Source organism: Rhincodon typus, unplaced genomic scaffold, assembly GCF_021869965.1.
Source record: "Rhincodon typus isolate 14 unplaced genomic scaffold, sRhiTyp1.1 hic_rhity00001259, whole genome shotgun sequence".
NCBI classification, from domain to species: domain Eukaryota; kingdom Metazoa; phylum Chordata; class Chondrichthyes; order Orectolobiformes; family Rhincodontidae; genus Rhincodon; species Rhincodon typus.
Window position 1 is genome coordinate 14562 of NW_025966897.1, and position 13608 is coordinate 28169.

Here is a 13608-nt window from a genome sequence, read left to right on the forward strand (position 1 = left end):
CTGCTGTGTTCCTCCAGCTCCACACTGTGTTATCTCAGACTCCAGCATCGGCAGTTCTTACTATCTCTGATTCACTAATGTCCTTTAGGGAAAGGAACTGCCATCCTTACCTGGTCTGGCCTACATGTGACTCCAGACCCACAGCAATGTGGTTGACTCTCAACTGCCCTCTGGGCAATTAGGGATGGGCAATAAATGCTGCCGTCCTCACCCCATGAATGAATAAAGAAAAAAAAGCAAAGATTTTGTATAGGTGCTCTTCCTCTTTCCTCGTAGTTCTGGAGTGTTGCAGTGAGTCGTAGCCCATTTAAATAGTATCCTAATGCAGCTTTGTTCGTGGACATTGAGATGGTTGCTGTGGAAATTGAGGATTTGATCAGTGTGGGTTGCTTTTCTGTATACTGAGGTTTGGAACTCCCCATTGGTCATATGCTCAACTCTGATGTCCAGAAACAGAAGCTTATTGTTGTTTTCTTCTTCTCTTGTGAATTTAATCCCAGCAAATACTTTGTTGATGAGTTGGTGGGTCTCTTCTGATTTGCTGCGTTTAATCTTCATTTGCAATTAGCAAAATATAGAATTGGACCCCTATACAAACCCATATACATCACCATAAGGGACCAGACAATATAAATTCTAAGTGGAATAGCACAACATTGCTTCATCGGAGGCCTCACGGATGATGTTACCTAGCATGGTGACAAAAAGTCTGAATAAGAACAAGCCAGCTCTGCAAGCAAGTCAACAAACTCGCCCAAACCAAATCTTTGCTAAAACTTTAATTTCATAGCTGAAACATAGCATAGGCAGTAGCTAGTCAAATATTGGCTCCTTCTGCCTTTTAATTTAGTCCCACTGTATTTAATATTTATCTTACCCATCTTTTGTGTTTAGACATTTCCCACTCCTGTTTTATCTGTGAGTTTTCCAACCCATTATTCTGAGCTAAGTCTCCTTTCATCCAATTCAAATTCGATCATTTCCAGTCTGTGTATTGGACTCTCCTATGACTTTATTTATTTCATTATCAATTATATAACCTAAAATGTTCACTATTTCCCAAGCACCTTTTCTCGGTCTTCTTGGTATTTCCTCATATGTATGGCCTCATCACCAACAATCTCTAAATTGCCAATAAATTCATAATTTCTTTCTCATTACTTAGTTGATCTAAAATATACTCCTAATGGTATCAGATTAACTTTTTTTTTCATTTCTTAACCCAGCCAGATTCAACTTTCCTTCCTATGACTGTACCAGTGTGTTTGTTTAATGAAGCCACAATTCATCTCATTTCTACAACTCTGTCTTTGAGGATATTATAGTCTGGAATAATTAACTACCAGCCTCTCCCCAGCAGAAACTAAGTGGCCTTCCATTCTAACGTAGTGCTTCCAGTGCCTTGACTTTATTTTCAATCTGTTCTATAATCATGTATAAAAATCTCAATTGCCAGCCTTTATGCTCCTCGATTCCCTTTGCCCACTCATTTTCTTAATTTTCTTTTTACTATTATCCATTCTGAGTATATATCTTTACAGCACCTTGCCTCAAGTTTGATAAATGTAAAATATTTTTGCTACTCCCCTTCATTTATTTTTGGGCCTTCTCCAATAAAGATTTTGCCTTCTTACTCACTTGATTGTACTTGATATATGTAAACATGTGGGATCAGCAGACTAAATATGTGTTCTCTTTTGGAATTTCAGTTCTCCCATGCTATGCCCCAGAAACGAACTGATGTCTGTCTGTGGTGTATAGCTTCTCTAGTGATATAGAGCATATGATACAGATGGCCACAAGGAAATGCAAATCTGCTTTTGGCAGGGTCTATTCTAAGCACAAGATGTCACTGGTGGAAAGAGTTGATCAGTGATAGAGCAGCAGCACTAGCTTTGGAAACTCACAGTAGTATTGAGTTTGCACCTCATGGTACTTAAAATCCAGTCCCAGTTGATGAAATGAATGTCCCTTCTCTATATAACATTGGTTTGGAAATCTTAATGCAGTTCCTGGTGGAACTGCAATGCAGACCTTATTCTAAATTGAATTTATTTTGTACTAAGTGACAATTTTATTAAGAGAATATAGGATAGCTTATGAATGTAATGGAGAAATGTCACATCATTGCCATAGGTCTACTATTCTAAAACTGAGATACCTTGTTGAGGCATATTTTTAACAATTAATAAATATGCCAAATTTCTATAATCTGAACTCTTCTTTATACCACACATATTTTTGAAGGCATGTGGATCTTTCATAGAGCAGTACTCACATTAAATACCCACATCTGCTTTTGGGCTGGGCTACTAGATTCCATGCATTCACTGGTTTTATCCCACTCTCAAGTTAAGCAAGCTCTGTTGATTAAGACAACAAAAAGTACTATTTGTATCTAGACAACATACTTAACATAGTAATATGTCCCAAGGTGGAGGTTGTAATATGCATCAGAGAGATATCAAGATAAAATTCCAGAGCATTCTATAAAGCACAAATACACTAAACAAGACACTTACCTTGTACTTTTTTTTTTAATCACAAACTCTCATCTTTTGAAACAGGTGAAACAAAATCTCTCAGAAAATTCAGGGAAGCCTTTAGTCAGGGTGCGAAGAATGGATTCATGGCAGGAGGAACAAGTAAGTCATTTTGTATTCACAATATGTATAATTTTCCAACATCAGCTTATGGGCTTTTATCCTTGTTTAAACAGCATAAGTAAAGACATTCTTTATCGAAAGAAAATCAGAAAAACATATTACAGACGATCAGTTTTGCATCAGTTCGAAATTGTGAGCTCCTCCCCCAATCCAATAATCAATAACAGTAGGGTAAATAAAATTAGCAAGACTTGATGGGAAATTGCCTTTGATCATTTACAAATTGGTAATGAACACTTCTGATGCACAATTGGATTGCAGAATTCATATATTTTACTTTGATATAGTTATAAAAAATGGAAACAGTAATGTCTATAATAGTTGTAAATTTTAGATGGATAGATTTTGCTATACCATGGTATGAAGGGGTGGGGATTAATCCAGATGGATGAAGTAAAAACACAGATCAGCCACAATCCCGCTTAATAGCAGAAGAGATTCAAGAGACTGAGTGACCTGTTCACGTTCCTATGTAACCAGGATCATACAACAGATCCATCTGAAATTATGATGCCCGAAATGTCAGCCTTCCTGTTCCATGATGCTGCTTGGCCTGCTGTGTTCATCCAGCCCTGCACCTTGTTGTCTCGGATTCTCCAGCATCTGCAGTTCCTACTATCTCCCATCTCCATCTGAAATTGTTTATTAAGAATTAAGGCACTTACAGATGTAGAAAAATCATATAGAAATATGGCAATAGAAATTTTATAATTTAACTGGAGTGCATAATGAAAATGTCAGAAAGTCACATCTAATATATTCTCCCACTATGGTTCCCTGATGGGGATGTAGACAAATGAAACCGTCCCCGCAACTTTCTATTGCAACCAAGTGCCATATTTCATCAAGTATTGGTGTGAGATGAGAATGTGAAATGATAACTTCTTTCTAAACAAAGCAAGTTGTTATGACCTGCAAAGCACTGTTGGGAAGGGTAATGGAGGCAGTTTCAACAAATTATTCAAAAGGGAATTGAATAAATTCCAGAAGGAGAAAATTTTGTAGGACTTGTGAGAAAAGGCAAAGTTGGAGAACTACATAATTTAGTATAAGAGATAACAAGGTGTAGAGCTGGATGAACACAGCAGGCCAAGCAGCATCATGGAACAGGAAGGCTGACATTTCGGGCCTAGACCCTTCTTCAGAAATCCATTTCTGAAGAAGGGTCTAGGCCCGGCTCCTCTGATGCTGCTTGGCCTGCTGTGTTCATCCAGCTCTACACCTTGTTATCTCAGATTCTCCAGCATCTGCAGTTCCTACTATCTCTACACAATTTAGTAACTACTTGTGACAACATGTAGCTGAAGCAAGTAAAATTTGCTGAATGGCCTCCTGAACTCCTCTAGCGTTCTATCATTCTACATACAAAAAAGTCCAGTGATGAATGTCTAAAAGGGTTATGTATTGTACAAATTTTTCAATTTCTTGAGATAAACAACCGAAAAACAGAATGCTAGAACTTCTAAATACAGGAATAGGATCTGAGTTTTAAGTGATTTGCTATGAAAGCTTTCCAAGAATGAATACTTCTGATATAAGATGTATTTAATTGCAAACTTCTGAATAATTCCCAGTCTTCTTCAACACCACTCCTTTCCTACTCCGTTTAACATATATTTATTTGAAGTCCATAATATTTGAGTTAACAATTTTCTGTTACAGATCCGTCTACCGGGTGCTGCAGGAATGAGAGAAGTAAAAAGGAGACTGATGGTAAGAAGTGGCAGTCATTTATTACAAGACAGGTAGTGCATGTAATTCATCCATAATGAACAAGCCACTAACTAAATTTTAAAGCCAAGCTACAATAAAATCACCTTTGCAACCACTATGAGCAAGGATTGTCTTTGTTTGATGTATGACTTGGCAAGATGGATAGATTGGTTAATGTCACAGGCAGGCATTCTGTTTTGGGTTTCAGTCCCTTCAGGGTTCACTCAGTTGTTTATCATTCTGAACAGGATAAAATAAGTGCCAAATCCACACATTTGCAATTGGCCTCCCTGCTCATCAATGGATATTGGAGTGTGTATTTCATGGTGTGGAAATGAGTATTGCCAAAGAAATACCCATATTGTCGACACTTTTCATCTTCTTTGCATCAGGATAATTTGCAAGAATACCAATTCAAGGAAACAAACAATATTTCTGCTGCATAAGAGGAGAATGCTGATTGGTTGACAGATGGATTGTGATTCATTAAGGCATTGCCATATAGAATGCCCCAATTAGTGATACAGTGCATGCACATGTTGTTCCTGCCTGCAATTGCAAAATACCTTGGATGTTACCATATGTAGCTTTCAATACACACAAGTATGCCATACTGTGAACCTGACCAACAATCCTAAATTGGTTGTCAGCATAATTCATCAGGCATTTAGGATTATCAAGCAAATATTGTCCAATTGCAGAATCACATCTACAGTTGGACACTGTACTCAAGGTTTTGCAAGCACAGGCTTTTTGCATATAGTTATTACCTTGCTTGCTTGGAATAGCCGAAAGGATGTGCTCTTTTACGTGATCAGTCAGTTTTTTTTAGGATGTATAAACTACTTACCTGGCGTCACACCAGCATTGAAATCCATATGCCTTTATACATTTTTATGATAGATAAAATGTCTTTTTGGCTTGACAACAGCATCCTGTTTGTGGTTAACACCACTTTTGTTGCTGCTGTTGCTCAAACATTTGAGATTCCTTACCTTTCCAGAGTACTGTAATCTGAGGTTGACTGGACAGTTTTTCAGGACCAAGAGCCTCCAGGCCTCTCATGGTTTTACACAATATACAGGATATCCATTATCCCACGGGATAGTTTTGATATGCCCGATTCCAGCATCATATTTGCAAGGAAAACAAATGGCTCAAGTCCCGTTAATGAGGTATCCAAAAAGGCCAGCCTTAAAGTGAGTAGAACTGTAGCAATGGCAACATCTACACTGACCACTGAAGGTAAGTTTGTAATAGACAGTAATAGAGATTCCCCTGCCTGTTTCTCAATTAGGACATTGGAGAAAAAGAGTTCATTGACTGTCCCATTTCCACAGTTGGATGGAACCCATTAAATCAGTCTAAAATGCCACTGTGGATTCACATATAACAAAGATTTCCTCTACTTATCAGAAATATATGAGGGATTCAGATATTGGATACAATTCCATCAAAGACACAACCACCATGAATTCCAAAGAAAATTTTTGTGAGAGCTGGGCCTGGCAGGAATCCCTCATCAACACTATCTACTTGGGCATACATGTCATCTTTAAAAAGGACCTCAACTTCACATGTTGCTGAATTCCTTAGTTCAATGAATACTGATTCACACGCTTGGTGGTGGGACCGAGATCACCACTTGGCAACCAATCAGAACTCTCATAAGAAGATAAGAACTAGGAGCAATTCGGGCACCGGAGCCTGCTCTGCATTTGATGTAATCATGGCTGATCTCATCTTGGCCTCGACTCCACACTTCTTTGCCTGCTTTCCACAAATCATTCAATCCATTACTAATTAAAAATCTATCTACCTCCTCTTTAAATTTACTCAATGCCCCAACATCCATTGCACTCAGGGGTACTGAGCTGCACAGATTCATGGATCCTTTGAGAGGAGTAATTTCTTCTCATCTCTTCTCTCATACATTATGAATGTTGGTTTTACCCTTGATTGGTATTCTTGTGAATTGTCCTGATAAGTGCAAGACAAAAGCTTTGACATCATTTTATTTTATCAACAATACTCAGGGAACTATGAAAATGCAACAACAACTTGTAATAATATGGCACCTTTAACACAATAGAAGTCCAAAAATAAGAGATAACACAGTGTGGAGCTGGAAGAACACAGCAGGCCAGGCAGCATCAGAGGAGTAGGAAAGCTGACGTTTTCCTTCTTCAGAAAGAAGGGTCCCGACCCGAAACGTCAGCTTTCCTGCTCCTCTGATGCTGCCTGGCCTGCTGTGTTCCTCCAGCTCCACACTGTGTTATCTCTGACTCCAGCATCAGCCGTTCTTACTATCCAAAAATCCAAAAATGTTCTTTGAATTATATGTGACACCAGCTGGCATGAGGTAGATGACCAAATGCTCAGTTAAGAAGTAAGTTTGAAGACCACCTTAAAAGAGAGAAAGAGCTGGAGAGATGGTAAGGTTTATTGAGGGAATTCCAGAGCTTTGTATATAAGGATGCTGATGTTGCAAGATACACAAGAGCCCAAACTTGGAACAACATCAAGATTTCAGAATGTTCAAGAACTGGAAGAGGTTACAGAGAAAGAGAGGGGCAAGGCTGAATAGTCTAATGAAGCCTGACATTTGCCTACTCTCTTACTTCGTCATAGTTGTGAATGATAGCTTTGTTCTTACGTAAATAAAATTTCATCACATTCTGAAATAACTGTACATTAATGCACTATTAAATACCATTAAATAGATTTATTTTTGGTTCATTCCTTCCTCAGGATTCTAGTAGCAGAAAGTTGAAAACAGAGAAGCTAAATTGTTTCCATTAACATAATTGCACTTTAATTGTGTCAAGTATTTTGTTATAATATGCCTGAAGTGTGAATTCTTATTTCATTTAGCAGAATAAATCAATGAAAGTTGCTGCTCCTACACTGGAATTATCACTGCAAAAAGGTCAAAAGGTAATTTTTTAAAACAAAAATCAAAATTCCAGTTCCTGGTCCAACCAAGATTGCTTTATCTCCTAGAGTTTCAAAGTTACCTGGTTACTTGATCCTGAGTGACATGTCTACATCACCAGATTCAGTTGTGATTTAAGCTGGCTGGACAGTGATCAACGTTATGCCAGTATACAACATATCTGCTTGACTCGGGTATCAGATTACTGAGACTGCCGCAATTGTTGATTCAGTTTGCCTATTGTCAGGCATGGTTACCTTAGTGCCTATTTGACTCATAAAGTTATTCACCTTAGCACGCCCTGCTTCCACCCCCAACACCGCTTCACCATCCCCCACCCCGGCCCCTTTCACCTCCACCCTCTCAAGAATGTCAGTCAACATTTGGTCAGAAATTCACCTAAACATGTACACTTTGTAAGTTCCCTATTTTGAATTTTGTAGGAATAGAAGTAAACCATTCAACCCCTATAGTCTATTTCGCTATTTATTTAGGTTATGCCTGATCTGCCTCCCAGCTTCTCTCCTTTTTTTAAATTAACAAATAACATGAAATACCATTATTTTATTTGCTGTAAGGTAGATAAATCTTGACTGGTCCCTTGCAAACTCTTGTGGAAATTGAACCATATGTATAATCTAATGTTAGGATCTGTTTGGACACTGGTATCATTTACTTGGCATTGTCCACTGGGTAATAGAGGAGGCCCTGAATTTGTTATCATATTACAATGTTTCAGATACAAAAAATTGCAATGATTTAGGTATTTTTACAAAACAATATGGCCCAAATAGTCATGTTATTGTATATGATTATATATTAAACTGTCTTGGCAAAGTGATGAGGAAAGCAAGTTGTGAAAATTGTGCTCTGATAATGTTCTCACCCAATGTTTCCTCCATTTAAAGGGATTGTTTAAAAAACAGGATTGTAATTTTCATCACCCTTTTTATTTCTACCATGTTCTGTGCATAGGAAATCTAATATATTCAGGGCTCCTGGATCTGCCTTTCTAAGTTCTATGAAGCTTAGAACGTGAAAAGGAAAATGAAATAAGTTCTGGAGTGCCTTTCATAACTTCAGAATGTCTAAAATAATTTACAGCCATTGAAGTGTGTTAGTTGTTATAATGTAAGAAACATTAACTAGGATGACCATGCTGTGCTAATATGATTGATGCACTAAAGCATGATCTGAGACACCTCAGTATTGGTGTTTCCTTCCAGGGTGAAAAAGCTGAACCAGAACATAAGGTATGTGGGGGGAAAAAATTTAAAAACTAATGAGAAATTATTCTCCTCAAAAAATGTAAACGTTTTGAACAACTATCAGGAGGCTGGTTTTGGTTTGTGATGTGATGTAATTGCCTTACCCAGTATTGGTGTTTCCTTCCAGGGTGAAAAAGGTGAACCAGGGCATAAGGTATGTGGGTCAAAAAAATGGGAAATATTTATTCTCAAAAAAATTGCTGACGTTTTGAACAGCTATCAGGAGATTGGTTTTGGCTTCTGATGTAATTGCGTAGAAACATTCAACTGGTTCATGCTGATTTTTATTTTCCTCATGAACCACCTCTCATCCTGTTTCCATAACCACTATCAATGTTAGCAAAGCAGGTGGCTTGAAGCTGCACTATACCCTGCAATGTCAGAGTTCTCAATTGCAAGCACTAGAAAATGTCCATTTTTGTTTCATGCTCTATCCGAGAGACTGACTGATTTGACAAAATGACATCTATAAACTTACAGGTACAACTCAGAATAATTTGATGTAAGTCATTAAGAGGGATCACAAAAAGGAAATTCTGAGTGACCAAGTCCTAAATAATTCTACTATTCATTAGTCCCCAGCACGAGGAATGGCTTTCATTAACAGCTGCGGCTGCCTAAATTATCTTTAGGCTAAGATCTTTTTCACATGTCATTTGTGTGGGACCATACTTTTAAAAGCCAGTTAGATGTCCTTATCCATGATCACTCAGAAACCTTGCAAAAACTGCCTCTTCCACTGCTCCAATGTTTGTTACCACACTCTGAAAGCATCTTCAAGCTAAACGTTGCAAATGCCGAGAGCATTCTCTTCAGTTTCTATCAAGAACATTCGAAGAACTGGGGTTGGACGTACCGAACTTAGTGTCCTACTCAATCCTGGACTCAGCTTCCTCCCCAGATTTGCTCTATGTTCAGAATTGTTTTCTTCCACTTCTGCAATATTGTCCATAACTTGCTGCTATCTCTCTCATTCTGTTGGCTCTGTAATATTCAGACTTGACTTAATTTAATATTCTGTTAGCTGGCTCCACCACTATCCTTCTCAAGCTTCAACTTATCAAAAAGATTATAAGCTAACACCTCAGCCATTCTATGTTCCATACTCTTGCTTGTCCAGCTGTCCAAGTTCTGCAATTGACCTATGCTCTCCACTCTTCCACCACCACCAGATTTCTGCCTGTTAAGTTTAAAATTCACATCCTCATTTTCAAAAATCTTCATTGCTTTGCCCCCTGTTCTGCCTTACATCTTAAGCACTCTAAAATCTAAAATCCCAATCTTTCCATTTCATCATTTTTAGCATTCCTTCTTGCTTTTAAAATTATCTTCTGCCATCAGTTTCCTTTCGTATCTTAATCTTTCAAATCTCCATGTTCACTGTCATTTTATCCTTCATTATGACGAGCTTTGGCATATCATCCTACAAAAGAAGAGTAATTTGGTAATAATGTAATTGGTAACTAATTTGATGAAGCATGGCCTCCTTATACAAAATCCAAGTGAACTCTTATTAAATTTGTCAATATTCTACTATACAATTCATATTCTAAAAACTTGAATTTACATGGCACCTTTCCTATTTTCAGGATGACCAAAAGTAGTTTGTATTGTACAGAATCATGTCCAATAATTGCTTACAAACAAAAATTGAGATAAATGACCAATTGCTCTGCTTTTTAATGTGTTATGATTCTGCTAGGATCTGTTAATGTTTAAAAAGAAATTCAAAAATCTAAATAACTATGACACAACATTTCATGTGCTTTAATAGAAAGCAAACGTTTTGTATACAGAGCAAAAAATGTAAGCATGAAAGCTTACTTCATGTAGTTTACATAAGCTATTGCTATAATCTCAATTCTACTTCTTTGTATTTGCTTTCTCCCACCCTTAAGAGTTTCCTTATCTTATGCACTCTTGATGGTTCAATTACTTTTCCTGGGACCAACAGAAAAGGAATGCCACAGTGCTCTGGAATTTACTTTGATTTTTCATAGAATTCATAGAAATAGAAATTCATAGAAATTCTGTTCCTAGAGTTACAAATTGTGTGAAGATCCTTTCATTAGTTTGTGGCTAAGCAGCCCTCTAATTTTCTTTAAATCCCTCATGACTATGGACTGTTCAGCTTCTTGTCCTAGCTTTGGTTATATGTGTTCTCCCAGTCTGCTCCTGCAGCTTCTGCACTGCTCTTTCCAGGCTAACTATTTAAGTTGACTTTTTTGTCCTTATTCCTTCTCAATAGAACTGAGGAAGGGTCGCCGGACCTGAAAAATTAATTCTGATTTTCTCTTCACAGATGCTGCCAGACCTGCTGAGCTTTTCCAGCAACTTCTGTTCTTGTTCCTGATTTACAGCATCCGCAGTTCTTTTGGTTTCCATTATGTATACCAACTTGTTTGGAGCAAGAAAATCAATAAAATACATTAACAATCAAACACCCCTGTCAATGAAAATGTTAATCAATCCACATATAATACCAAATATGAATTATTTTCACTTCAGGGTGACGAAGGAGAAATTGGTGAGAAAGGTCAAAAGGTAAGATTAAAATTTACGTAAATAGTTTTTAGTTCAGTGTCAGTTTTCTAGATTTTCTTCAGCTGATCGAAGTGGGGACTGTTGCCACTGGTACAATGAAACATCTTACCTTAAACAGAACTTGTGTCTAATATAATTGGGTTAGCATCAATTATAACCATTGCCAAACCCACCATAAGAAAATGTAGAATAAAATACTATCTATGTATCACAGTAATAGAATTTGATTCCCTGTCTATAATGCCCCGTGTCCACCAGTTTATGGAAAAGAAACATTGCAAATGCTCCTAATGCAGATGTAAAGATAGGAAGCTCCTGCCTGAGATCCATTTAAATGCAAAGCATATGGATGTACTGAGACATCCCTGTATTGATAATAGGAATTTATCTGTAATTGTGTGAGTGCCAGGGGTTGGGATGTACTAATGTTGCAGGTTAGAACTAATTTATCCCTTTTCACCCTCCTGGACCCTTCTGCAGTCCTACGACTTGGTTAGTCATTCCCTCCTCCAGAAACATCTCCTCTTGTCCAACTGCGACTGACCTTGTTTGATTCTACTCTGACCTATCCAGTAAACTGAACAACTTTATCAATAGCTTCTCTTCAGAGCTTCACTGTCACGGCCAACATCTTCCAAGGATCAGATGGAAACCTGAAATAAAATAGAAATGCTGAAAATATTTTGGACTGAGAAGTCAGTCAACATTTCAAAATTAAAAGTTATTTTAATATTTTCAGTGACGCCCTACACCAAAAACAGTTTAGGAGACTTCTTCAATTCATTCACAGGATGTGAGCATCACTGGCAACACTAACATTTATTGGCCACCCCCAATTTTGCTTGAGATGAAGGTGGTGATCTGTCATTCTTTGAGAGTAAGCTGTCTTTTTCCATGGTTTATAGCCCGAGTATTAACTGAAATTAATTTATGTGCACAATGGATTGGTAAAGATAGTTACCATTGTTATTATAATCAATTGTCAATGGTGTTTGAAAAGTGCTCATTATTTGGGTTCTATAATGGGTCCATCTTAACTTCCAGGGAGAGCCTGGCATTGGTTTCAGAGGTCCAATTGGTCAATCAGGATCTCCTGGAAAAAAGGTATGAAGCTTGCTTTATCACAGCACCTGTTTGTTTAGGGAATGACTTGTTGGAAACAGAAGGTGCCATATTAGTGGGTCTCACAAGACTGTTCATACTGCAACATTGCACAAAAGAGTAGCGATTGTAAGGGATTTCAACTTTCCCAACATTAACTGGGGGAGCCACAGTGTGAAAGGTTTAGCGGGAGCGGGATTCTCAAATGCATCCAGGACAGCTTTTTAAGCCAGTATGTAAAAGGCCTTACAAGAGAGGGCCAGTCCTGGACTTATTTTAGGTAATGAATCCAGGCAAGTGATTAAAGTATTAGTTGGGGAGCATTTTGCAGACGAAGATTGGCCTGAAATCAAAGTTCTAAGCTGAGGTAAGGCCCAATTTTAATAAGATCAGGAATGATTTGGCCAGAGTGAACTGGGTACTTTTAGGTAATTCTGTAGCAGAGCAGTGGAACACATTCAAGAAGGAAGTGGGGAGAATTCAGGGCCAAAATGTTCAAAAGGATAAAGAGTGGGGCCAATTTATCCTATGAACTCTGGATATCAAGGGATACACAGAATTGGATGAAGAGAAAAACAGATGTTTATAGCAGATACTGAGAGCTCAAAATAGCAGAAGCACTAGAGGAGTACAGATGTGCAAGGGGATGCATGAAAAGGAAATTGGGAAAGCAAAAATTCCACCACCTTCAGCCGTTTACTAGATACATATTCCCTTCCCCAGCTGGCACTGACACTGTGCGACTCCTTGCAAACTCCCTACAGCAGATCTAACTCTAATATTTCTCATTACTGTTCCACACTTTTAAACTAAATTCTAAATCTGTAAAACTTACGTTAATCTCGCCTAGCACATGTCCTGTGCAATGTAACCTGTATGCCTCTGTCAAAGTTTTTTAACAACCTCTGATCTGTACATCCTTGCTTTCCAAGATCTGCCTGTACTGCTCGTAAACAAAGCTTTTCACTGTACTTTGGTACACACAACAATCAATCAATCCATCATTTCACAGGGACCATTCACTCTGGGACACCCTAATCCACTCTTCCTGCACTCACAACACCTCCCCACACCCCCATGGCACCTTCCTATGCAATCACAAACAGTGTAACACCTGCCTGTTGAGTTTGTCCCTCCTTACTATCAAGGCTCCAGACACACCTTCCAAGTGGAGCAATGATTTACTTGCACTTCACTCAATCTACTCTGTTGTAATTACTGCTCATGATGTGGTCTGTTCTACATTTAGGAAATGAAACACAGTCTGGGTGACTGGTTTGCTGAACACCTACACTCACTCCATAAAAATGACCCCAAGCTTCCTGTTGCCTGCCACTTCAATGCACCACCACAACTGCTGCCAGACCTGCTGAGTTTCTCC

The 13608-nt window shown here is 38.2% G+C and overlaps 1 protein-coding gene across 1 annotated transcript in view; it reads left to right on the forward strand.

Annotated features, from left to right (window-relative positions):
• The window catches only part of LOC109930956, a gene marked incomplete at both ends in the record, with an annotated part of 26013 nt that extends 13783 nt beyond the window's left edge, over positions 1 to 12230 (forward strand). The window contains 5 exons of the mRNA XM_048592466.1: positions 2568 to 2645; positions 4329 to 4379; positions 8710 to 8736; positions 11091 to 11126; positions 12171 to 12230. Coding sequence (XP_048448423.1) covers positions 2568 to 2645; positions 4329 to 4379; positions 8710 to 8736; positions 11091 to 11126; positions 12171 to 12230 — 252 coding nt within the window. The remainder of the gene's footprint in view (positions 1 to 2567; positions 2646 to 4328; positions 4380 to 8709; positions 8737 to 11090; positions 11127 to 12170) is intronic.
• Between the last annotated feature and the right edge of the window lie 1378 nt (positions 12231 to 13608).